Source organism: Sus scrofa, chromosome 1, assembly GCF_054392235.1.
Source record: "Sus scrofa isolate SSC_HxYL_T2T_F1_AM1 chromosome 1, Sscrofa_HxYL_maternal_Yorkshire_Landrace_v2.0, whole genome shotgun sequence".
Classification (NCBI taxonomy): Eukaryota; Metazoa; Chordata; class Mammalia; order Artiodactyla; family Suidae; genus Sus; species Sus scrofa.
This window is the reverse complement of record NC_139383.1, coordinates 114,036,052-114,062,406: the sequence shown is the minus strand read 5'-3', so window position 1 is coordinate 114,062,406 and position 26,355 is coordinate 114,036,052. Positions and strand designations below refer to the sequence as shown.

Here is a 26,355-nt window from a genome sequence, read left to right as displayed (position 1 = left end):
TCTGTGGCTCAGTGGTAATGAACCTGACTAGGATCCATGAGGACACGAGTTCCGTCGATCCTTGGCCTCACTCAGTGGGTTAAGGATCCGGCACTGCTGTGAGCTGTGAGCTGTGGTGTAGGTCGCAGATGCAGCTCAGATCCCATATTGCTGTGGCTGTGGCATTGGCTGGCAGCTACGACCCCTAGCCTGGAAACTTCCAATATGCTGCAACAAACCAAATAGGTTACCATCAGCAGGTGATCCTGGGATAATAAGAAAAGCATTTGAAAAAATAAAAGTCCAGTTAGGTATGGCTGAATCCCTAGTGATGGACTTGCAGAGCACATTGCGTGCCAGATAGCCTCACACAGATGTGCTTACATGGTGGGGACCAGAAATTCCAAGTAAACATCCTGTCCAATCGCCTTTTCCTTCGCTCTAGACAAGAGAAACTGCTTACAAGAAATTGCAAAACTGCACTGTACTCTCTGCTACGTGGGCTTGGTGCCCTGGACATGGTCATGGGTTGAGTTTAGTTCCCTCCAACCTTCCCTCTTACTGACCTGCAACCCAGGGCAAGGACGGGACTGAATGGACACTGTTAACCACTCACCTAGGTCCCCACTTGGTGGCCACATCCAGTTCTGGTTTCCTGTGTAGGAAAATGATGTAGAGAATTGGGGGTACAGGGTGGGGATCCAGAGGAGAGAAATGAAACAGTTTTAATAGATGGAACTTATGAGTGAAGAAAAAAAAAAAAGATGAACTGAAATCAGGTGATGGCCATTTGCATCTCTAAACTAGATCACAAAATTATTCCTTTTTAACCATTTTGGTAGACATTGTGGGAGTTTCAGCCTAGCTGATCACATGACAGGTCAGGGTCATTTAACTCAAGTTTAAATCCTCTCGAAAATTATTTTACCAGCTGAGGAATAAGCATTAAATAAAGTTCCAAGAATTGCCCATAAAGGAATTACCTTGCATTTTAGGCAAAGCCTAAGGGCAGCTGTGAGGTTTCTAGGGGGCAAAAAAAAAAAAAAGGCTTTTAAGAAAATTAGGAGGTCTTCCCCCAATGAACATTTTAAGAATCAAAATCCAGAGTAAAGCATTGATACCAGATCTAACTTTAGTGACAAGTCCTTTCACTGTTTTATCACATGAATTTTTTTAACGGTCTGATAATTTTTTAAAATTGAGGAGTGTGGAAATTATATTTGTGGTTGAAGAGTGTCCCAGATGTCAGGGCTTTCACACGAACAAGTTGGTCATCAGAGCTAAGTCTCATTTTCTACAGAATTCAGTGGCTCTAGTTTTGTTCGTCCCAGTGTCTACCACCACTTTGTCCTGAACTTCCAAGTTCCTGTCTGTGAACTATTAAAAAAAAGTTTGCATGACCCCTTCCCACCTCTTTAAAAGATGCACCTTTTGGACTAAGTGGTATTTTTGCACATTTGGGGAAATGTTTGCTTTCCTCCAATATGACACAGATCTGGCAAGATAATTGAAACTGAAATCTAGCACCCTACCACTGTCATGTATAATTGATATTTCATGGAGAGATTACAGTTCAGACAGTTTTCTCTGTCAATAGGTGCCTAATTATAGTAAAAAAAGCTCTTGAACTTTGTTTTTTTTTTTTATGATAATGGCAAAACAAGAGAAAGAGAGAAAAGTAAAAGTGGCCAAGACTTTTTTCTTTTGTCCCATTTTTCTGTTGTGATTTCTCTTCTTTCTAAAAAAAAAAAAAAAAAAAAAAAAACCACCTCTGTCACAAGGAAGATTTTGAACCAGATGCCATTAAAGGCCAACTTTCGTTTTGATAGACTAAAATGTTTCTAACAGCCTTTCTGGTTCTGTGTCAGTGTCGCTTGGTCTAGAAGTTGCTGACAAGTTTCTCAAAGTTCCCGTCCTGAACTCTTTTAGAAAGATTATGGTAGAGAGGAGAAAGAACTGGGCTCTGAAAGCCTGTTTTTGAAGCAGTTATCTCTGGAGATAACATTAACAAGGATTGAATAACTGCCAAATGAAATTTAATACATTTTCCCATCCATGAAATAGGCCTCTTAAATACAACAGAATAATTACTTTCACAATACTCCCTGGAAACAAAGAGCAGAAACAGTGAATGTCTTTTTTGTTCGTGGTGTTTGTTATTAGCTTGAGGATCAGGATAAGGATATTTACCAGGATGCTCTGTGTGCATCCCCACGTAAAAACAGCCTTGCCAACAGCCACCTAATTTGAAGCCGCATATCTTTTAAATCTGTTTGTGTTGGAGGAGTTGTGGCAAATATTAAATTTTGTAATTTAGTTAGACATCTTGGCCTTGGCCTGAGTTGGTGAACTATGATATTTTTTTCCCCTATGATAGAGAAAACTAAAATGATTTTCATACCTGTATCTGCGCACACTGCACACCCACCTACCCACACACACACATACACACAGTGTGTATAAAATGAAAATTCCAGGAGGTAACCCCTTTTTGTCCATTAACTCTACCCACCCCCGTCTGTGCATGTGGGTATATTGATACGAACCCAGATTGCTCAATGTTGTTAGAAGTTTTCCAAGTTCAAAATCTGTTGTAGTCCTTTAACCAAATGTTCGCTAAGTCACTTAACCATTTTCGGCCTCATCTTTCTTCTCTATAAAATAAGAAGTTTGTCCTAACTAGCATTCAAGTCTCCCCAGGCCCTTAAAGTCTACATACTGTGATTGAAAAGTGTTTTTAAAATACCAATCCATTTCTTGAAAAGTAAGATTATTTAAAATTATACGGTGTTTATGTGATTCAAAAGGAGTAATACCTTCTAAATACCTTCTAAAGGTATTTAATTATTCCCAATGATAAAGTCACACAGGAGAATTTCAATAGCTGAGAATTGTGGCTCAGAAGTTACCGAACCCGACTAGTAATCATGAGGACACGTGGGTTTGATCCCTGGCCTTACTCAGTGAGTTAAGGATCCGGCGTTGCCATCAGCTGTGGCCTAGGTCACAGACACAGCTCTGATCCTGCATTGCTGTGGCTGTGGTGTAGGCCGGTGGCTATGGCTTCGATTGGACCTCTAGCCTGGAAACTTCCATATGCTGCAGGTGCAGTGCTAAAGAGACAAACTAATAAATAAATAAATAAATAATAGCAGTGTCAGAATTTGAATATTGCTTGCCCAAGATTCAGTGAAATGTAGCTATTGGCACAGAAGAGGCGTGATTCACTGCGCCTGAGGAAGGGGCCACCATGTTGGGACCACATGCCCTTGCCCCTTCTTCTTTTGTAGCTCTTTGGACCAGGGATGAGTACACCTGATCCCAGGCCAGCCTATTCATCAGATGGCACATGGTCTGCTTCTAAATGATGAGCTGCGCCATCAGATGATCTTGGCGGTCTGAACTTGGACATACTAAGAAAAAGAGTTCACAGTGGGTTCAGAACATGAAAAGATGTCCTGGGAGCTCCCATAAAGGAAGAGAAGTGTTCAGGTTATTGTCCTGAGTGGGCAGAAGCCAGACAGAGACAAAGGTACCAGCTGGAGGAGGAGAGAGTCCATTCCAATAACCCCTAAGAGACGAGGTGTAGCCTTAGGTCCTAAGAGTTCTCCAGGCCCAAAACCTGGGTCACAGAATTCTTCCTGTTAAATCTCCTTTTACTTGAGCGAGCTGGACTGAGTTTCTAGTCCTTACTGTTAAACCCCACAAACAAATGGATCACTCCACTAAAATCCCACCAAAATCCAACGTTCACTCTTAAGTTCCAGAGGGGCAGAGGCCTCGGATAAGTTACGTTATTCCCCATCCTGTCCCCAGCACCTCGTGGAGTGACAAGCAGAGGCTAGATGAGGAAATACTTGTTGGATTAATAAATGGACTATTTTGATCAGTCAGTTCACAATTATTGAATAATTTTTAGATTTTAGTTCTCTTCTACTAGTATAGATATATCTGAAATCATATTGTCTGTGACAATAAGAAACTCTGTTCTTAAAGACTGCAAAAAAATTACAATCAATATTGATACAATTCACTGTTTTCGTAGGCTGCCTTTTAACTTTCAACTGTTGCTTACCTAGATGAAGAGGTTATCAAAATAGGGCTTTAATGAAGTATGGATTTTCTCAGTGCCATCCTTAGAATCACTTGGCAGGTAAAAGGAATCTGCTTTTCTTCTCATTGCATCATTATATATTTGTAGGCGGACGCACCCTGACTTTCAGATGTACAGATAATAGTATTGGTTCCTCTGTCTATTTCTGAGTTATTCTATTGATGGGCTTGTGCTGGCCATTCACTATGTCCTTTTCCTTGTCTCTTATGTGACTAGAAATCATGTTTCTGAGGAAGAAGTAAATAGGGTTAGGAAATGCTGTCTGTGGCCAAGGAAACAAGCAAAGCAAAGCTAATTCTCCAGATTGGAATGCTATTCCGGAGCCACAGGCAGTGGAATTGATCCCAGAGAATCATGCTCATTAGGTAGGTCCATGGATCTGGACCTCTCATTAGCCATTCATCTGACCTAGACTGTGCATAGTTTGCAGTATCCTTCGAATATCAAGGATAGCTTTGTTTCTAATTTACTCTATGGAAAATGATATCGTACCTGACATGATCTAAGATGATCTCCAGAAAATAGATAGATTTAGATCACATGCATGACCTAAAATCCAAAAATCTAATTGGAACATGTATCTTTGCAATCATACTTACAGTATCACTTAAGATTTTACTCTCATTGTGCAGGAGAGAGATTTCAAATCAAATGGATGTGAACAAAAGAGAGACGGTACAAAGAGGATCATAAGTGAAAGTAGCTTGAGTTCCAAGGGTTCTTGAACTGCATAGACTCTTATTTTTATGTGGTCTGCAAGTATTTTCAACTAGAATACATACAAGTATTTTGAATTATTGTGTACCAGCTGTCTTGTATACTGCTGCGCCTTGCAATAAATGTGGGACTTATTCTATAAAACTTCCAGTATTATTTTCTCCATTTTGGATTGGAATAACTTACTCTTGATTATCCAGCTAACAAAGACCATTTACAGGTAGAATCTATGCATTATTGATTCTCACTGTGGTGTGATTTTCTCTCAGTTACACTGTCTTTCATAACAGTTGAGGCCAAGAAAATAGAAAGGCGATTGGTTGTGGGTTCTTTTACCCTCTTTTAAAAATTAAATGTAATCTAGAAAGAAAGAAAAAAAGAAGAAGAAATATTGGGGAGTAATAACTGAGTGTGTTTCAATTGCAAAGTGAAATATTAACCTTAAATTGCATCTTAGCCACCCACAAAGAAGGCTTGAGAGTTTTAATAGAATGATTCTAAAATAGAAGGAGGGTACCTCTCTGCTGTGCTCACCTTCAGTGATTCCACCTTAGAATCATCCTTTGTGGAGAGAAATTAAATCCATTGGGAATGCCAGTAACTGAGAATCAGCACTTGGGTAATTATTTATGTTAACATGGATTGACAGTCTTAAAGAGCTACCACTTGATCAAGGCCTCTAAAATGCATGCCTGCAAGTTGACATCTTAGATTGAAAGGATAGTCATCGATTGAATCTGTCTTCTAAATGCACAAATGGAAAAATAGGTTCAGAAGGAAAATAAAAACCTACACAAAGCGTGAGGAATGGTTGAAGAACTGGGCATGGTCTGCCCAGAAGAGATCAGGCTTCAGTTACAGATGAAAGACGGGAGTGGCATGGCAGTGGTGTTAAATATGTGAAAAGCACTGACACTTAGTCCATGGAACTCTGGAAACTGAAACTAGAACCAGTGGGTAGAATGTATAAAGAAGTCAACTTGTGAAAATGGAGTGAGCTGCTTTGCAAGATAATCAGGGTCTCAGTGTATTTGAAATACCTACATAGAAACTAAATAACTACTGTTCAAACTGTTCTCGGAAGGGACACGGCACACAGGTGGCAGACAGCATTAGCCTCCTCAGATGTCTCAGCTACAGCATTCCTGATGCTTCCCAGCCCTTAAATCCTTTGCCCTTCTTGCTGTATTTTATTGTAACTCTTTTATACATATACTTTATTAAAGTATAGTTGGTTTACAGTGTTGTGTTAACTTCTGCTGTACAGCAAAGTGATATAGATAAATAGATACATAGAGAGAGAGAGATAGGGAGATTCTTCTTCATGTTCTTTTCCATTACGGTTTATCACAGAATGTTGAAGATACCCTGTGCTATCCACTAGGACCTTGTCGTTTATCTATTCTATCTATAATAGTTTTGTTCTTGTTGCATTTTTGAATCTGAGCATGATGTATATGACCCTTCCCTCTCCCCCCGAATTATTTTCTTCTGTACTATTTTGGAGCATATGAAGGTGACGCTTTATACTAGGCTGCCTTGAGGTAGCACGGGCTTCCTTTGGTTCTATGAGTTGCATTGTTATCAGTTCAAATTCCTACTATTTAAAAGGAGATTCTTATCTCTTTAAAAATGTTGGGTAGCAAATGGGTGAAGATTCTGCTTTGTGGTTTTATGTTTTAGATTGGAAAAAATTATACTTTTTGATTCATAGCAGTATAAATTTATAGATAGATATTTCTAATGCTAGACCTCACTGTCCTGTGTAAATGTTCACTTAACAATAGGCCAAGAAAATAAATACCTACTTGGAAATGCCAGCAAAAACACTACTCATGTTCCTTCTGGTTTGCAAGTGCTTAATGGTCTTACTTGAAGGGGTACTCTGTAAAGTCAGCAATTGCTGTCTCAGTGCTACAAATTCAACATCTCTGGACCCCAGAGTGTAGGTGGTAGTAGTAGTTAATAAAAAGCTCAGCGGTAATTTTTGCAGACCAAGGCATCATGCTCTACTCTATAATTTTATTCTTGGAAGCCTGGAGAGTGTTCACAATATGGCGTCTTCCTAGGATCAGAATAGTGAAGGAAGAAAAAAATGGAAAAATGTCCAAACATCTTTGCATGGCAATGATGGCATTACTGGTGTGTTTAATAAAACCTTTATTGGTACATTTTCCGGTATGGTGGCATTGGCAGAAACGGTCCCCCTTTGGATTTGGAACTCAGCAGCTGATGAAATACAGTAAACATTAATTTGGAATGGGCTGCCAGTTTTGGAAAGCCAGGTGACATTTTATTATATTTGTACCGAGCAGGGGCTATGTCCCATACTGCTGTAGCTTCCGCTGTCAGAGGCTTAGCTGGCATTATGGAAAAAAAAAAATGGCAGGCCTGAGAATCTTATCCCCTGAAATGAAAGTCGAATGCCAAATTGAAATTCCTGTAGGATTTCCGATAGCAATGGGGGAATTGAGAAGCCCACAATTAAGCATATGGGCATTAAGATAATTGTCAGATCTGTTGGCGGACATGATAGAAGACAGATGGGTACGAATCAGTGCGCTCCACTGCAGCACCCTGGGAGACAATTTGACGTTTTACCTGCCTGAGCTACTCTGCCATATTTGTCACTGAATGTACAGCACGGCATCTTACGGAGCTCAAAGTGTTTTTTGCTGGGGACTCTAGGTGCATATGTGGTCCTTCAGCGCCCTCTAGTGAGATGCATTTGGGAGTATTGTTTTTCAAAGGCTAGCCTTCCTTAAGTGGGTCCTGGCTGCCCCCGGAAATAAATAGCTGGCACACCTCTGGTTCCCACTCATCTCTACAGTTCCTCTCCCCCTTGCAGGTTGGGGCCCATCGTGAAGACGGCGTGGCCCTGAGGGGCAGCCATTCTCTTGTCCCAAACCAGGTTCCAGTACCACAGCTTCCTGTCCAGTCTGCAACTTCCCCTGATTTGAACCCACCCCAGGACCCTTACAGAGGTAGGTCCGCCCCGGAGGGCCACTTCTGACCTCACTGAAACAATGGATCCAGTGTTAATCCCATGCTTACTTGGCATTCATCCCTCAGGAAGCACTGGCAGAAAACCAAGAATCCATTTTGATCCAAAAAATGGTAAGTAAATGGGCAAACGGAGCTGGCTAATTGTGTTTCTTCGGTCACTGTTTTCCTCCAGCATCCTCTGAAGTCCTACGACTATTTCAGCAGGGAATGAGACAACAGACTGATGAGAGGAAATTTTATTTTAGCTATTTCCACATTGTGCTCGTTCAGGACCTCTAATGTGGTTAGTTGCAGCCTGCACATGATATTTCCAAATGGATAGGAAGGAAGGAAATGGCTTTTGTTGTGTAAGATGGACGGAAATGCAGGTACATTTAAAACATGGAACTTGGTTGGATGATTTTTGCTCTTGAGTCATCAAGCCCCTAGGACTTGTGGCAGGACCACCTCCTACCACTGACTCCCGTCAACTTTCTGTGACCTCTGGAGGTGGTGCTGCCAGGGCAAGACCTGGGTCCCAGACTCCCCATTGACTGGCCGGCTAGGTGACTAGGGGACACTTACATAACCTCTCCTCCCCCTCCTGTTGAGAATAAAAATGATAACATTGCCGCAAGAATCAATACGGGTAAGCATTTTCCCACCTCTTAGACATTGTATGCATCTGAGTGGTAATTATGTATGTGGTATGCCTGCCCATTTTTATCTGACTAGCAATACTGTGATGGTCCTTTCTTTTAAAGAGCCTTTGGGTTTTCTTTCTCTGTCCTCGACCAGCAACCATATGAGCACAACCTGAGGATCTTGGTAAAATGCCAATTTTGATTCAGTTGGCCTGGGGTTCTGCATTTCTCTTAGGCTCCCAGGAGCATAAGGAACTCCCAGGAAATAAGAATGCTCCTGGCCCACTGACCAGATTTTGAGTGACAAGATCCTAGACTTCACAGATTACAAATAGAAGAAATAGCAAATAGACACATATCTGCCCCAGAAATGAATGATTACATTAGGGCCAGAGTAGAAAATACATTTTGCTCTTAGAAAGTTAACAGTGATAAAGCTAGTAAAGTCTTCAGTGAGCAAGTAACTGCTTTCCATATGTACCATTTTTAAATGCTGATTACTCCTGGAGGATAAGAGAAGCCTAATTTCGGAATTTCATTAGGGTATCTATTGAAGCCTTGACTGTACATATTTAGCGTACTCCCTGGGAATTATATTTTAAGGACATTTTTCTATTAAATCATTGCATATGGAAGAAACTCAATATAATAGCTGATATTTACTTGGGTTCTTAATCAGAACATTGAGGTGTGTGATTTTCATGATTATGATTTTCATTGCAATTAAGTTGATGTTTTGTAGACAGTGAAATTACCATCTACTCCAAAAGATTGCAAAATAGAATTTAACCTCAGAGCCAATGCAGGGAAAACTTGTTTCCGCAGGTGCATTTTTGAAACTTCACCAAAGAGCATGAAAAAAGTGACAGATCGCAGTTCGGCAGTCTGCACTGTGGAGCTGGCAGCTCTCCAGCCTGGGGTGTGCGTGTCTGTGCATCAAGGCTTTGGTGGCCGTGTCACCTGGTCTCTCTCTCTCTCTCTTTTTTTTTTTTTTTCCTGCAGGCATGCCGCCAGGATTGCAGGGCCAGAGTGTCTCCTCCGGCAGCTCTGAGATCAAGTCCGACGACGAGGGTGACGAAAACCTGCAAGACACGAAATCTTCCGAGGACAAGAAATTAGATGACGACAAGAAGGATATCAAATCCATTACTAGGTCAAGATCTAGGTAACAGTATATAATACTGTCGCTTCATTTAATTCCTTTATTGGACTTTGATGAAGTGAACAGAACGGGAAGAAACTATTCTGTTTTTTCCTGGCAGGTAAATCTGCAGCTGAAAAGAAAAACGAAAGGCTTACTCTAGAGACCGAGCATCGTTTGAGATGCCTATACTCTAGGAAAGCTGAAACTGTCTTTGCATTTATGAATTTGGACCCAGGGCTGATAATGACACACGGCAAAAACAATTTGTAATTGATTCAAATGCAAGCAGTCGATTTGTAAAACTATGCTTAATTCTACAAATTTGGTCAGAAATGTTCTTCTGAAAATATTTCTTAAAAGAAATCTTAGCCAAGATGAAAGCTCAATTGATGTACATGCAACTGTAACTTTTTTCTTACCTCAGAAGTAGAAAAGTACTGATTTTCCAGCTTTATCCTAAACATGTTTAGATATAGAAGAGCAATATCTAAATTGCTCCTTTTTTTTTTTTTTTTTTTCCCCTCCTGGCTACTCCATTCTACAGAAAATGCAACAATGCAGGAAAATAGTTTCTGATTGGTTTTCCTAAGTCCCCAATATCTTTACATTAGAATCTGTCTCCTTGGACTTTAATCTGATAATCAGATTTTTTTATATATATATCATGATACCCATGTTCTTTGCCTTAGTTCCCTTGGATTGTTTTTATTTGCAAACTAAATGAATTGTACTAAGACGATACCTCCCTTTTAAAGGCTGTCATTCTCAAGGTTGAACCTGCTGTCCTGTAGGAGTTAAGAAGATGCCACCTTTTCATTTAATTCCTTTATTGGACTTTGATGTGCCTTTATAGTGCTGTTATAATTTCTGAGATAAATTTTGTTATAAATTCAACCACAGTTTCAAAAAGTCTGGAAGCATCAAGCTTACACCTTTTCACCATTACTAGAGTTTCCTGACTCCTGGCCACGGTAGTAAGACATCCCAAGGAGGGCATTTTACATCCTTAGCAACTTCTTTGTTAGTTCACTCAGCTGTTGGTAACTTAACTAGTGACCATAACACGTGCATATCAATGGATTCTTTTGAAGTTTCAGTACAGCATTTTAACTCACTGTTAAGAATCTTCTTCTTTTAAAAGGTCACTCTTTGGACATTTACTTTAGGCCTCCAAAACTGTGGTGTAAATTGGACATTTACTTCAGGCCTCCAAAACTGTGGTGTAAAGCAATGCTTTCCTTTTCTAGGCAGTTTTGTTCACTTCACCACCTTAGTTATAAGTGGAGAATCAATTCTGATTGGCTATTGGCCTGAATACCTTTGGAAAACAAGTTCCCATTTCGAGGCCCACTTTGGAAAAGGCATGGCACATGTTCACTGTGTAAAAACCTTACCCAAATTGTTAACTTCAGGACAGGACCGGCAGAAACTCGACTCTGTTCTCTTTTCCCTCATTACAGCCTATTTGTGACATGGAACGTGGACATGAATTGATAGTAACCTTGATTTCCTTGGCATCAGCAGAGGTCATGGGTGGGAGAGAGAGAGGGAGACTGGCAGGGGAAGTGAGGAGAATCAGATGGCAGAGAAAGGGAGCACTTTCCAGTGGGTTCAGTTCAGTGTTCATCCCCACACCTCCTAGGCAGACAGTCCCATCTGGAAGGGAGTTTAACCTGCGGGAAGATGAGCCAAGTCTTCCAGCATCTTTCCTTGCTGGCTTCTTCCCTCCTTCCCTTACAAGTGTTCTTGGCTTACTTAGCTTGTGCTACAACCCAAGAACACCGCTCCATTTCTGACTGACTGGGGCTTCTCTGTCCTAGTGGATTCTTATTGCAATGTGGAAGTTACCCAGAGGTTCTCCAGGGGAAGACTCGGAGCTGTGCATTTTAAGCCAATATTCATTATGTGTACATTAAATTGAGTAGATAACCTCCCCTGTGTTCCTCCACCTTTGAAAGGTTGTGATTATCATCTCTATTCTGTGCCCATTTCAGATTCATGGGATTTTAACGTAGAAGCTAACCTGGATAGTCCTTGAGTTCAGTTAAGGACTGAATTTAGGTTAATTCGCATCCTCCATGTTGTTTCTTGAGATGGAGACTCTGTTTTTTTGAATGAAGTTTACTTCTTCTTTTATATCTCTCAAACCCCCCCCAAAGCTTTTCACTTGTGTTCATTCAGACTGTTCCCCTCGAAGAGTTCTCTTTCTCTCCTACCTTCCCGAGGCAAGACATCTCCCACACCTCTCTTTTTGACGTGATCACCCAGGAACTATTTAAAGCCTTGATGCCGTGAAATCTTCCTGCTATGACATGCTTTCCAGGCGGCTTATCATTCCTATTCCCCCACCCCACCCCCATTCAAAAGTTTCTAATTTGTCAGCATGACACCCAGAAACAGAAGTCATCTCATCTTTCCAGATGCCTGGCTCCAACCATGCCTTTGATAACAATCATATAATATTTCTATTCTCACAATCAAAGATCAGCTTTTTGACTTCATTTCTGACTCACAACAAGGTCATGGTCATTGATCACCAGTATGTGTTTGGGTTGGGTCAGGTTTTGTTTGTTTTGCATGTAACTCTTATCAGCTCAGGTTTCCCCAACTTGATTGGAGGATCGTAAACATCTATAATGTTAAAGGCCAGGGAGATCATGTTTCAATACATGGAGAAAGTGAGGCCCCACATACATTTAGTGGACTCACCAAGCCTCCCAAGCTGGTATAGACAATAGGCCCTTGACTTCAATCCCCTGGCTCTGTTTTCTTGAATGGAGGACCTTCTTAATCCTCTTTAAGCTGCATCATGTTAATTTTAACCTATCCACATTATTTTTCAATCACTGGTTTTCTTCAGGTTTCAGATGTCACAGTATGAAAGTTAAAAACCAGCTTCAATCTAAAATACCTTCTGAATTGTGGTCCTGAAGTGTAGCTTGAGCTGAAGTTGACTGTGACCTGCTTTGCAGTGTGTAGCCTTATGGATAAAGGTTTTGTTTTTCTTTTTGTTTCCCTCCATGAACATGGTGCACCCTGGGCCCCAACTTAAACCTGTCCTGCTGGGTTTGGGTTTCATGTCTGGGAGACACCAAACGTTCTCATGTAGGGACCAGCACAGCCACCTAAAGCAGCGCCAAGCTCAGGTGGATGGAAAATTCTGCCAAGGACAAGAGCTTGAGATGGAGAAGTTCCCCGAAAACTGGGAAGAAAGCAAAAGGAATTTAGAAACCATCTTTTCCCCCACACCATTAGAAAACGTTGCATCCTTTTTGTCCCACAGCAATAATGATGATGAGGACCTGACACCGGAGCAGAAGGCAGAGCGGGAGAAGGAGCGGAGGATGGCCAACAACGCCCGAGAGCGCCTGCGTGTCCGAGACATCAATGAGGCATTCAAGGAGCTGGGCCGCATGGTGCAGCTCCACCTCAAGAGTGATAAGCCCCAGACCAAGCTCCTGATCCTCCACCAGGCTGTGGCCGTCATCCTCAGCCTGGAGCAGCAAGTCCGAGGTCAGTGCAAGCCAGTCGGCCTTCTCGCAGAGGTCACCCGAGGAAGCCCAGGGCTGGAGGGAGCTGATAGGAGAGTGGTAGCAGAGAGCAGACTCTTAAGCATCCTTCAGCATCATTGTTTCTTTATATTTTTTAAATTTTAGGGTACTTTTTGACTTACAGAAAAGTTGCGAAGATAGTGCAGAGTTCTAGTTCCCTTATGTCCACATCTTATATGACTATGGTGCATTTATCACACTAAGAAAACCAACCTTGGTTTGTTACTATTAACTGAAATACAGACTTTATTCAGATTTCACTAGTTTTGTTCCTAAGGTCCTTTTGCCTATTTCTTTTTTTAAATTAAAGTACAGTTGATTTACAGTGTTATGTCAATTTTTGCTGTACAGCAAAATGACCCAGTCACACATATATATACATTCTGTTTCTTATATTATCTTTCTTCATGATCTATCCCAAGAGATTGGATAGAGTTCCCTGTGCTGTACAGTAGGACCTCATTGCTTATCCATTCAAAATGTAATAGTTTGCATCTGCTAACCCCAAACTCCCAGTCCATCCCACTCTCTTCCCCCTTCCCCCCTCTCCCTTGGCAACTACAACTCTGTTCTCTGTGTCTGTGAGTCTTTTTCTGTTTTGTAGATAGGTTCATTTATGCCATTCCATAAAGAGTCCACATTATAAGTGATATCATATGGTATTTGTCTTTCTTACTTCACTTAGTATGATAATCTCTAGTTGCATCCATGTTGCTCTAAGTGTCATTATTTCATTCCTTTTATGACTGAGTAGTATTCATATATTCATATATATATGGCACATCTTCTTAATCCATTCATTTGTCAATGGACATTTAGGTTTTTTCCATGTCTTAGCTATTGTAAACAGTGCTGCAATGAACACAGGGGTGCATATATGTTTTTGAAGTATAGTTTCATCAGGATAGACAGCATCATTGTTTGAATTGTGTCTAAATCTATAAGGCAGCTCTCCTTTCTCCCGTAATTAAGTCAGAGGACTTTTCTTATCAGTAAGACTGCCTCAGGGCATGTCCATAGGTACTCTCAGTAATCAGAGCTGAGGGTGTTTGCTTTACCAACGTTCTTAGGCTGTAAAGTAGTTGCACTATTGCACCTGGCACCTCAACTTCTACCTGCCACTGAGCAAATGAATCATAGTAGTATGCGTTTTCCTAACTGGCGCTTTTATGCTAGAAGGTAGAAACTCAGAAAAAGGATCAGTTCCATGACAGCTCTAGGCATTACCTAAATGCTCTGTGCTTTCCTCTTCCACAGAAAGGAATCTAAATCCGAAAGCTGCGTGTCTGAAAAGAAGGGAAGAGGAAAAGGTGTCCTCGGAGCCGCCCCCACTCTCCCTGGCGGGCCCGCACCCTGGCATGGGAGATGCATCCAATCACATGGGACAGATGTAAAAGGGCAAGTTGTCTTCAGCCGTTTCTGAAAGCTTTTCCTTTGTTGCTCTCACCAGGGCATCAGCCATGAAAGCCATATTTGACCCAGATTAACAGATTATTTACCCCCCTTGGGGAAAAAAAAAAAAAGTTGAAAAAATAAAAGCTTTCCATCTTCTGTTATAAATGTATTAATTGATCTTTCTCTCTTCCTTCTCAGGTCCAAGTTGCCACATTGCTTCATTAATACAAGAGACCACTTCCTTAACAGCTGTATTATCTTAAACCCACATAAACACTTCTCCTTAACCCCCTTTTTTGTAATATAAGACAAGTCTGAGTAGTTATGAATCGCAGACGCAAGAGGTTTCAGCATTCCCAATTATCAAAAAACCGAAAAACAAACAAAAAAAAAATGAAAGAAAGAAAAAAAGCGCAACTTGGGGGGGTGACTCTCTTTAACATATCATTTAGAATGTTTAAAGCAGTATGTGCAGGCTGAGACGCAGCCCAGAGACTGAATGGCAATCTTTCCACACTGTGGAACAATGCATTTGTGCCTAAACTTCTTTTGGAGAAAAAAAAAATATATAATTAATTTGTAAGTCTGAAAAAAATATTTAATTTAAAAAAATTGTAAACTTGCAATAATGAAAAAGTGTACTTCTGAAGAAAACTACATGACCGTTTTTGTTGGTATTCAAGTCAGCTAGTGTTTATAATTACCGGATATTGAATAAGGAAGGGAAGCTCGGCTGCCCTCGTAACAAAACCAGCAAACGTCCTGATGACAGCGAAGTGATGACATTAGCCATTCCTTAGGGTAGGAGGGACAGATGGATCTTATAGACCTATGACAAATATATATATAAATATATATATAAATATATATTAAAAATTTAGTGACTATGGTAAGCTTTTGTTCATTTGTTTCAGACTTTTTTCTCCTGTAAAAAAATAGTACTGATTAACTTTTTTAAAAGAAAGATTTTACTGTAAATACGGATTTTTTTTTTTTTTTTTTTTTTTTTTTTTTTTTTTTTTGGTCTTATTTCTGTCCCTTTCCCTGGTTTGTTCTTGTAACCTGTAGTGCCAACTCTGCTTCCGGAGGGGTAGTGCAGGATGAAATGCTGATCCCGATGTTGCTTTTCATTCATAAATAAGTAGAAAGTTGTTTCTTCAGTCTTTTGGGAACACAGGACTTAAAGTCACATCATGTGTAGATATTAACAGGCAGCATTACCAAGACATGGCAAAAAGAGTTTGTCTGAATTGTAATGTTGCATTTGTGACCCTCTTCTGGGATTTTCAGAGGTACAAGGTTAGAATGCTACAATGTTACCACTGTGCCTTCCAATGTTTATATCATCGGAAACATAACATAATCAAAGTGGCTGTGATTTAACAAAATGATTAAAGTGTTAACCTACATGTGTAGCCGAAGTAGTGTGCAGTGAGGTGTTTCTGAATACATGGTCAGATTTTTGGAAAAAAACAAAAACAAAAACAAAAAAAAAAAAAACCAAGTAAAGTTCAACAACCATCCAATGAGAAAATTGCAAGTAGTGTGACAGAGCTGATTGATTTTGTTGCTTTCTTGATTTTTTTTTTCAAAATGGGTTTACTAAGATGTAGATGACTTAACTGCCTCCTCCTTCGTCTGAAAAAAAAAATGCCAATATTCAATCATCATGCAGCATTATAACAAGCCTTATAAGTCCTAAAGCATTAAGTTGCACTTTCTTGAGGAGGGGTAGTGCAGTATTTCTCTGGCCAGTATGAATGAAGTTTATACTTAACATATTTGATAGAAACATAGATCAAGCTATGGCACAGCAACTCATCAGATAGCTAGCTTTGACGTCTGGGCACAATTGAACCAAGTTCCATCGTGAATCTTTATAATGACTGACTTTGGTGTATAGTGCAGTAAAGAAATAGTGCTCCTAGTTAAGTATTTGTCAGCATCCTTTTGTCTCTAACTCGTTTCTATTTTTACAGCCACACAATCTTGGCATGTATTAAGAAAAAAAAAAAAATCCCTTGTTCAAGTAGTTTTTCCACCTATCAGCACTGAGTAAATGCCATAAACCCATCGAAATGGTCTAAATGTTCCATCTGTTCTCCTGTTTTGCCAGTTTATATAGTAATGAAATACATTTGTAAATTTTATGCAACAAATGGCAAACGTATCATTATTTTGAAATCGTGTATGTAAAAGTTATATTTTTACATGTAGACTCTTGTTATTATGTGTTTTAATACATTGTATTGGTTTTTGTTTCTTTTCTTTTTTTTGTTTTTTTTACCTGTGTGGTTGAAAAACCGTCTCATTGAAATGAAATAGTGAGCTACAAGAATCTGAATTTTATGTTCATTTCTGAAAATGTAAGAACAAATAAGATAGTTACCACGTGGTCATCTTTTACAAACCCATAAACATTTTGATTAGCTGTGTGTGTGTTGAAAACTGTAAATATGTTCAGTAGTGATAAAACTAAAAATACTTTGATTTGTTGATAAGTTCTAAAATGTGGAGGTGGATTAAAACCTTAGAATAGCAGCAATCAGACTTCATGAAAAAGTTATGTTGAGGCTTTCCTGTGAAAATGGACGAACAAAGGGGCTCCAAGAAGGGCATGGAAGACAATATTGTATCCTCTCCTCTCCTCCTGAGTAATGGAAACCATGTGTACTTGTACCCTCAGTATGTTGACGATTTCCTTTTAGTGGTACATTCTGCACTCACTTTGTATAGTCTACCAAGGCGGGTATCCCTAGGAACAATATTATATAGGAAGCAGGTATACTCTGATCACATTCAGGATAAGTGTATAGAAGAAAGTATGGTGTTTACTCTTTAGGGAACTGGAAACACTCCCTGCGTTGATGTACATTTTAAGATTGGCACTTTTGATACATGTTATCATCAAGGTGCTTTCATAGAGCTGATTTAAAGTTTTTCAAATCTGTAAGCAAAGCAAAAAAAAAAAATTAAATTGTAGTTCTTGGATTATTTTTTAAATCGGTGCTTTCTATTTTGTTCTCACTCAAACAGAGTAAAAAAAGCTGCAATTTATTGCTCACCAGCTTTGATGTATTCATTAATCAGTAATGTAATACCTCTCTTGTGGAATTCCCTTTGGAAATAAGCGAAAAACTTTATAACGGCCACCAAAAGCTGCTCACTACTTTTTTTTTGCTTGGTGGAGAAACATCTGCACCTATCTGTATTCATTGGGTTGTATCCCCATTAAAAAGGAAAAAAGATGAAAGGGAATGTGGCCTTTTTAGTGTGTTTTTTCTTGTTGTTGTTTTGTAATTATCAAACCCAGGTAAGATATTGGTATCCTGTGCTGGATTTTCGAGTGAAATTTAGCAGAAGACAGTTAGTATTAAAGTACTATACAAAAATGTCCTAAGGGTCCATACTACACTATATATATGATGATACTGAGGCTGGGGATCTGTTTAAGAGTCATGGGCTTTAATAAAAGCAACTTGGAACAGTTGATCCACCTCCACATTCAAGTAATTTATGAATATGCAGAATAGGGATCTGTTCATCTAGGAATTTCTACCATTTGTCTTCTGTGTAGCTGCAAGGAACACTAATGTTTATACAACTGTCAGTCCATCCAGTAACGCAACTGGTTCTGATTCAGTCTTCCGATTCCTTTTTGGTTTTCGCTTTTTCCTATTTCTTGATTTTTTTTTTTTTTTTTTTTTTTTTTTTTGGTGATCTTTATTTTGATGAGGGATTGGGGGGTGGGGGTGGGGAGGGTGTTGAACCAAGACTTGGGGTTAAAGAGGATTTTCGTCTTGGATCCAACAGGCAGAATATGATCTGTGTCCAAAAGTGAACTTGAGTCAGGAATGAAACAATTTCAGCATAAACAAGCACAAAAATTTAGTCTGCTGGCTGACTGGAAACAAAAAAAAAAAAGTCAAGATGGAATATGAGGAATTCCAACACAATGGGGCACCAAGGCCTTTAGGCCTCTCTTTTTATTTTGCTTTGGTTCTGTTTGTTTTTCTTTAGAGACACGCTCTCTCTCATGGGACTTGAAGTGGACTCATCTTTGTGCAGTGCTGGTTTTGCCATACTCATTTCAAGTATTATAGACATATGTAATGGTGAAAATATATGAACTGTGGCCTTTTTCATTCTTGTTACTTGTGATGCAATTAAGTGAAGATAAGAAAAAAAAAAAAAAAAGCAGAGATTTACCATGTATCAGTGCCTGGCTTTTTGTTATAAAGCTTTGTTTGTCTAGTGCTCTTTTTGCTATAAAATAGACTGTAGTACACCCTAGTAGGAAAAAAAAAACTAAATTTAAAAAATAAAAAATATATTTGGCTTATTTTTCGCAGGAGCAATCCTTTTATACCATGAATATTACAAAAAAAATTGTCAGATTCTGAATATTTCTTCTTTGTAGATTTTTGGAATCATTATGAGTAAAAGTTTGTTACTTTATTTTACTATTTAAAAGATGTTATTTTACCATGTGTTACTGAGATGAAACTGTATGGTAGCTTTTTTGTTTGTTTTTTGTTTTCGTTTTGTTTTTGTTTTTTTAGTTGTAGGTCGCAGCGGGGAAATTTTTTGCGACTGTACACATAGCTGCAGCATTAAAAACTAAAAAAAAAAATTGTTAAAAAAAAGAAAAAAAGGGAAAACATTTAAAAAAAAAAGATAAACAGTTACACCTTGTTTTCAATGTGTGGCTGAGTGCCTCGATTTTTTCATGTTTTTGGTGTATTTCTGATTTGTAGAAGTGTCCAAACAGGTTGTGTGCTGGAGTTCCTTCAAGACAAAAACAAACCCAGCTTGGTCTAGGCCATTACCTGTTTCCCATCTGTAGTTATTCGATGAAGTCATGTACATGACCGTTCTGTAGCAATAAATGTGCCATTTTTATAAACTGTTTCTGACACTTGTTTCATTTCATTTTGCATTGTCCATATAGCTCTGATTCTCTTTTGTAAGTAAAACCACATCTAGATTTCATTTTCCAAGTGTTGGAGGTATTGACAGCTTAACAGACAAAACATACAAAAAAAATAAAAATAAAAGTCACAAAAACAAATTGAAAGGCAAAGCACATGATTGACCAAGGAAGAGATGCCCTTAATGAAAATGGAACGAGATGCATGCAAAACAAAAAAGAAAACTGTCTAGAGGATTAACTAATTGGAGGAGTATAATTAATGTCCATGTAACACTGAAGCTATGCATTCGAAGAGCTTTGAACTGCGCCCTTGTTGCCAGTGCTTTCCATTGTGCGGCAGCTTGCTAAGCCAAGTCAGCCTCACACTTATGGATCAGTTGGTCGAAAAGATCTCCTCAGCTAGATCTTTTCATTGAAAAATCTAAGAGGGTCTCTTTTGTATCATTTTGTTAAGAGCCGGCTATTGTTAATCCCAATTCATGTTACAGTGTATTGATACCTTCTCCAACTCTCCCTACCCTACTACTTCTGGTTGATTCTGTTGACTATTAATCCAGATGTAAACAACCAGATGGGTTTTTTGTTTTTGTTTTTGTTTTTCCTAACTTGTACAAACTGATGTGTGTCACCTATGATGGGAGGGGAAAAATGTACAGATTAAAATTATTCAGTGTTATGTACTGTAAGCTAATATTTTTGTAGAATGGACATTGATCTCCTTTGCAAAACTTGGAGGCTATTTCAACATTGCATTGTAGAAATGTGAAGTAATTTATGCAATGGAAAGCAAGCCCGTGATAGATGAACACTTCCTCCCAGAGTGTTCTGATCCTGTCCGTGGTATTTGAGGATGTCTTCATATTGCTCTTGTATTCTTTCTAATGGGGTTTAATGACTAGTTTACTTGAAGGAAAATGTGATAACGCCATTTGGTTCATGTGTGAAATGCCCTCCATAGCAAATGTTGGGGTTTTTTTTCTTTTTCTTTTTGTTTGGATTGTTTGCAGATATTTAAATTTGATGAAATTTCCAAAGATTTTGGTTGATAAGCCCTTTTCCTTCTAAATGATTTAAGATGTTATGTTCTTACTGTGTGTTTTAAATATATATAAAAGAGCCACAAGCCTTTAGTCTTTTAGTATTATATTTGATCATCTAACTACCACTAAGGGGGAAAATGAGCTTGGGCACCACTTCAGTGTCTGTGATTCAGTCTATTAACATTATGTTTCATTTATTTAAACATGAAACTTGGATTTTGGTTCATTTTTCAAAGGGTAGTTAAATTGCTGGAGAAACTAAAATTTTGTCCCGAAGTTAACAAGATCTCGATAATGTTAGAAATTAAAAGGGAAGATCAGTCAAAAGAGTTGAAACCAGCCATTAGTTTCACTGGATCCATTCCTATAAGACCCAGGGGATGAACCGGGAGTTTGGGCTTACTAGATGCAAATTATTGCATTTGGAGTAGATAAGCAATGAGATCCTGCTGTATAGCACAGAGAACTATATCTAGTCACTTGTGATAGAACATGATAGAACATAATATGAGAAAAATAATGTATATGTATGCATGACTGGGTCACTTTGCTATACGGCAGAAATTGACAGAACATTGCAAATCAATTTTTAAAAAGTTTTTTTTAAAAAAATAAATTGTATCTGGGACCCTTAATGCTATGCCAGCCAGAATATATCATGCGCTTATTTGAAACTAGTTTCAAGGCCACTTGCTCACTGGTCAGGGCCTGTGTTATAAAGAACCATAGCCAGTTTTGAAAAGGACTAGAAGAGTAAGAAGAGTCAATGTCACCTTGGAATTCCTGAGGGATCCTTTGAATGGAAGTTCGTTGAACCAATGTGGCCCGAAGCGAAAATCTTCATCATCAGGGAAGGAAGACTCGGTGGCACTGCTGGGAGAAAACACTAGTTCCAAGCATGAGTGCCTTGAGGTGCAGCCCTGGAAAAATATTGGGTGCTGTGAGGTCAGAACAGTCAAATCATCCAACCAGCCATTATCCAGGTATTTGAATGCCAGGCCTTAAGATGACTGCATCTGTACCCAAATATGGCCAGTGTCATTGTTTAGGGGTTTTGCCAATGGAAGTTGTGTCTCAAAAGACCGACTTCTTTTTTTTTTTTTTTTTTTTTTTTTTTTTTGGTCTTTTGTCTTTTTTGTTGTTGTTGTTGCTATTTCTTGGGCCGCTCCCGCGGCATATGGAGGTTCCCAGGCTAGGGGTCTAATCGGAGCTGTAGCCACCGGCCTACACCAGAGCCACAGCAACTCGGGATCCGAGCCGTGTCTGCAACCTACACCACAGCTCACGGCAACGCCGGATCGTTAACCCACTGAGCAAGGGCAGGGACCGAACCCGCGACCTCATGGTTCCTAGTCGGATTCGTTAACCACTGCGCCACGATGGGAACTCCCGACTTCTTAATATATTTGAGTTGTGGTCCCTTTGAAGGTGAATGAACACACTCCATAGAAAAAAGTACACATATGTGGGGGCTTCCCTGGTGGCCTAGAGGCTAAGGATCCTGCATTGTCACTGCTGTGACTTGAGTTCCATCCTTGGCCCAGAAATTTGTGGGCCATGGTCATGGCCAAAAAAAGAAAAAAATACAGACATAAAGGTCAAGGTCACTTGCAGCTTTAAAGAGCTGATGATTCTCTAGAGTCTAGGCATAGAAACTTGAGACTCTTGTTCATAGAGTCTAGGTTAAGAAAATCTAGTCTACGGTAACTAAAGCTGCAGTGCTTGAAAAACTAGAGAAATTCCATTTACGCTGATCGAGATGGCAGAGCTTAACCAGAACTGGACGGGTGTCTGGCATTTCTGAGGAAAAGAAAGACCCTTTGTGTAACACACAAAATAATACAGTCCTCATTCACATCTGTTACACTATATTTAGAAGTCAAATGGCTTTGGCATTGACATGAACATTCTTGTAAGAGGAAACTGAAACTTGCCAAGTGCAAAGTGAAAATGCTCATGCAGAGTCGGACCTGCTGGCTTGAGGTTTCTGATGGTAACCAACCCAAGGGTGATTGGTTCTTGAGCATAAATGACCAAATTTTGAAGAAAAGGACATCTTGGTTTTTTGTAAGGGATCCTTTACATAATCTTGATCTGTGAGTTGAGGGTGAGGCCACTTTTTAAAAGATGAGGAAATGAAAGCCAGGCAACATAGTTCAGTTCTCAAAGCTCAGTATCCTGAGTTGAATAGTCATTGCAGGAGTTTCTATTGTGGCTCAGAGGGACATGGACATAGTGTCGTAAGGATGTGTGTTCAATCCCAGGCCTCACTCAGTGGGTTAAGTATCCAGCTTTGCAGCAAACTGTAACGTAGGTCGCAGATGGAGCTTGAATCAGGCATTGCTGTAGTTGTGGCCAGCATCTGCAGCTCAGATTCGACCCCTAGCTTGTGAACTACCTTATGTCCCCAGGGGAAATTGTAAAAAGAAAAAAAAAAAAAAAAGTGCTACACTGGTCTCATCCCTCAAATAACAGGTCTGACTCCACATTGTAACATGATCACACCCACCCCACAGGTGCATCCAGGTCCATTTTTTCTTTATTTTGCTTTTATCTTTGCTGGTGACTTTTCATGGATTTTTTTTTTTTTTAACAGGAGAGTTTCTAAACTTCCCTGCAGTTCTCATTTTCAACCTTATTCCACAAATCGTTAGGATATAACTAGATGTGAGAATGTTCATGCAGTAAGAGACCGCTAGCCAAACTAAAATGTGCAGGCTGGCCCACTTTTTCTAAAATAAACCATCTATTCTGGAGTAATTTTAGATTTACAGAACAGTTGCAAAGATAATACACAGCATTCCCACATACCCTACACCAAGTTGCACCTAAGGGTGAAATGTTGTATAACCATAGTACATTTAACAAAACTAAGAAATTAACATTGGTGCAGCCATCCCTCTGTATTCACATGGAATTGGTACCAGGAGCCCCTGCAGATACCAAAATCCGTGAACACTCAAGTTCCTTACATAAAATAGCAGAGTAGAGTTGGCCTTCTGTATTTATGGGTTCAGCATCCTTGGATACAGAAGGCTGACTATACTTTAGCTGAATTCCACCAGTTTTCCACTAATATCCTTTTTTGATTCCTGGAATCTGCACCAGGATCCTATTTTTGCCATAGTCTAGCTTACTTGGAGTTTGAGTGCTGGCACAGGCAGCATAGTTGGAGCATCCTATTAGTCCGGGGGTCTTATCAAAGTATCATAGTGAATCACTGCCCAACTGAACTATGGTTAAAAAAAAAAAAAATCGACTGATGTCTCTTATAAGTCTTCCCATTTATTGCCTTCTCTCAGAAATCCCTCCCTCTCTGATGGCAGGTATTTAACAGGAGGGAGAAGACAGGAAGGAATAGAAAAGGAATGAGGACAGTCCTATAGCACCTACAAAGTGAATAGTTTAAGGACAGAATCATACATTGTTCATTCATCACTGAATTAATACTGAGTGCCAATTAGGTCAAAAGCACTAAGAGTTCAAAGTTAACCATTCCTACTTTTAAGAAGTCCAACTGGGGAGTCCCATTGTGGCTCAGCTGGTTAAGGACCCTACATAGTCTCCATGAGGCAGGTTCTATCCATGGCCTCGCTCAGTGGATTAAGGATCTGGCGTTGCCACAAGCTGCAGAGAAGCTGGCAGATTTGGCTTGGATCCTGTATTGCTGTGGCTGTGGTGTAGGCCTCAGCTGCAACTCCGGTCTAATCCCTAGCTCAGGAACTTCCATATGATGTAGGTGCAGCCTTAAAAAGAAAAAGAAGTCCAGTTGGAAGATAACAGATGCATCTGTCGGACCAAGAGCAGTTGCCACAAGGCAGGAGCCAAGCAGGCTAGTAAATGATGGAGAGGGGCTCTGGGGTGGGTTCCAGACCACACAGGATATTTATAAACATGACCTTGAGACTAGAGGTGCATTTTGACAGGTAGAGCAGGTCTAAAGCAATGGCAAGTCTTTCTGCACAGTAAAGAAGTGGATGGGAGGGGGAGTTCCTGTCGTGAAGCAGTGGTTAACAAATCCAACTAGGAACCATGAGGTTGCAGGTTCAGTCCCTGGCCTTGCTCAGTGGGTTAAGGATCTGGCTGTGAGCTGTGGTGTGGGTCACAGACGCGGCTCGGATCCTGCGTTGCTGTGGATGTGGTGTAGGCCGGCAGCTACAGCTCTGATTTGACCCCTAGCCTGGGAACCTCCATATGCCGCCAGAGTGGCCCTAGAAAAGGCAAAAAAAAAAAAAAAAAAAAAAAAAAAAAAAAGTGGATGGGAGGAACAGTTTTGGAACCTTCAACCATGAGAGTGCATTTTTCAAACTGTCATCACCTTCCCATCTCCCCAAAAAAAGGAGGAAACCCATGACTGACCTTTTTGTTCTACAGGACTATTCCAGGCTCCCATGTACAAAAGTAACAACAGTCCTCCATCTGATAATTCTAAGGATCTGAAGGAGAATCTAGACCAACCTGCATATTTTACAGAGAAGGTGAGTGAGGCCCTGAGCTCAGCTATAATCTCACCATTCACACAACTCTAGGGCCCTTGGCAATATACGACTCTATCAACATAGTGACACTCTTACCTTCCAGAAACCCACAAGCCACAGACTAATGTAAGGAACTGAAACAGAACAAACATAATTAATGAGGGAGGTACAAGCCTCCCGTGAAGACTTCTAGGTGTCATTTATGGCTGGAAAGATGCTGGAGATGGTACCCAGAGAGGGGGCTTCCATATAGGAAATCTTCATGAAGGAGAGGAAATCTGGAGAGGATGAAAAAGATGTGATTTGGTGTCTACACCATTCTAGCTGGTGAGAGGTGTGGGCCTCCGAGTCAGGAAGGTGTTAGAAGTGGATACACAAAGTGTGGGAAACAGAGGCTCTCTGATAAAAAGATCCTGTGGGCTGAGGCAATGCTATCTTTCCTATTTTTTATTCATTTCTACTAAGCCTTGTTCTAAAAGGCTTTTGAGGCATTCCTGTTGCGGCTCAGCAGGTTAAGGATCCAATACTGTCCCTGCAAGGATGCGGGTTTGACCTCTGGCCTGGATCAGTGGGTTAAGAATCTGGCATCGTGGCAAGCTCTGGCCTAAGTCGCAGATGTGACTTGGATCTGGCAATGCTGTGGCTGTGGTGTAGGCTGGCAGCTGCAGCTCTGATTCAACCCCTAGCCTGGAAACTTCCAGATGCCATAGGTGCAGCTATGAAAAATTTTTAAAAATAAATAAATAAAATAAAAGTCTCTTGAGTTCACAGTGACAATCATTAACAGTTATTAGTTAAGCTAACTGGTCCGGACCTTCACCTCCTAATACCAGTTACAATTTATGTGCTATTGAACAAGCCACTTAACCTCATGCGAAATAGGACAAATAGTGCCTACATCTTGGAATAAACACTACAATGTATGGGAGTGCTTCACCCAAGTTGGCACATAGAAGATGTCAGTGGGAGTTTCTGTCATGGCACAGTGGAAACGTATCCAAATAGGAACCATAAGATTGTGGGTTTGATCCCTGGCCTCACTCAGTGGGTTAACTATCCATTGTTGCCATGAGATGCGGTGTAGGTCACAGCCGTGCTCGGATCTGGCATTGCTATGGCTGTGGTACAAGGCTAGCAGCTGTAGCTCCGATTAGACCCCTAGCCTGGGCACCTCCATATGCTGTGAGTGCAGCCCTAAAAAGACAAAAGATAAAAAAAAAAGAAAACGTCAGTGTACTACCTAGAGATTGGATGGCACGTAACTATTTGTACACCCACGCTCCCATTAGAATCTGCACTGCCTCTATTTGTAACTTCTTGCCCCTCCCCCAGTTCTTCCCTCATAGGCAGGAAGAATCATCCAGGTCATGCTGTG

At 40.1% G+C, this 26,355-nt stretch overlaps 1 protein-coding gene and 1 long non-coding RNA gene across 51 annotated transcripts in view; one reads left to right on the top strand and one right to left on the bottom strand.

The window, feature by feature from the left end:
• TCF4 (transcription factor 4) overlaps positions 1-19,435 on the top strand; it is a 365,126-nt gene extending 345,691 nt beyond the window's left edge. For 14 of the 50 annotated variants that reach the window (XM_084966779.1, XM_021093499.2, XM_084966721.1 and 11 more), the window contains 6 exons: positions 7,659-7,794; positions 7,883-7,927; positions 9,442-9,604; positions 12,867-13,096; positions 14,392-14,532; positions 14,728-16,048. In XM_084966779.1, coding sequence (XP_084822905.1) covers positions 7,659-7,794; positions 7,883-7,927; positions 9,442-9,604; positions 12,867-13,096; positions 14,392-14,528 — 711 coding nt within the window. In that variant the 3' untranslated portion in view covers positions 14,529-14,532; positions 14,728-16,048. Of the gene's footprint in view, positions 1-7,658; positions 7,795-7,882; positions 7,928-9,441; positions 9,605-12,866; positions 13,097-14,391; positions 14,533-14,727 lie in introns of all 50 variants that reach the window. The other 36 variants (XM_084966835.1, XM_084966785.1, XM_084966794.1 and 33 more) reach the window with 6 other exon arrangements.
• Positions 19,436-20,155: 720 nt separating this feature from the next.
• Positions 20,156-23,013, bottom strand: LOC146406304 (uncharacterized). Its single transcript, XR_014809181.1, has 2 exons — positions 21,897-23,013; positions 20,156-21,591 (listed from the first exon to the last, which is right to left on the bottom strand). It is a non-coding gene; the product is annotated as an uncharacterized LOC146406304 (long non-coding RNA).
• Between the last annotated feature and the right edge of the window lie 3,342 nt (positions 23,014-26,355).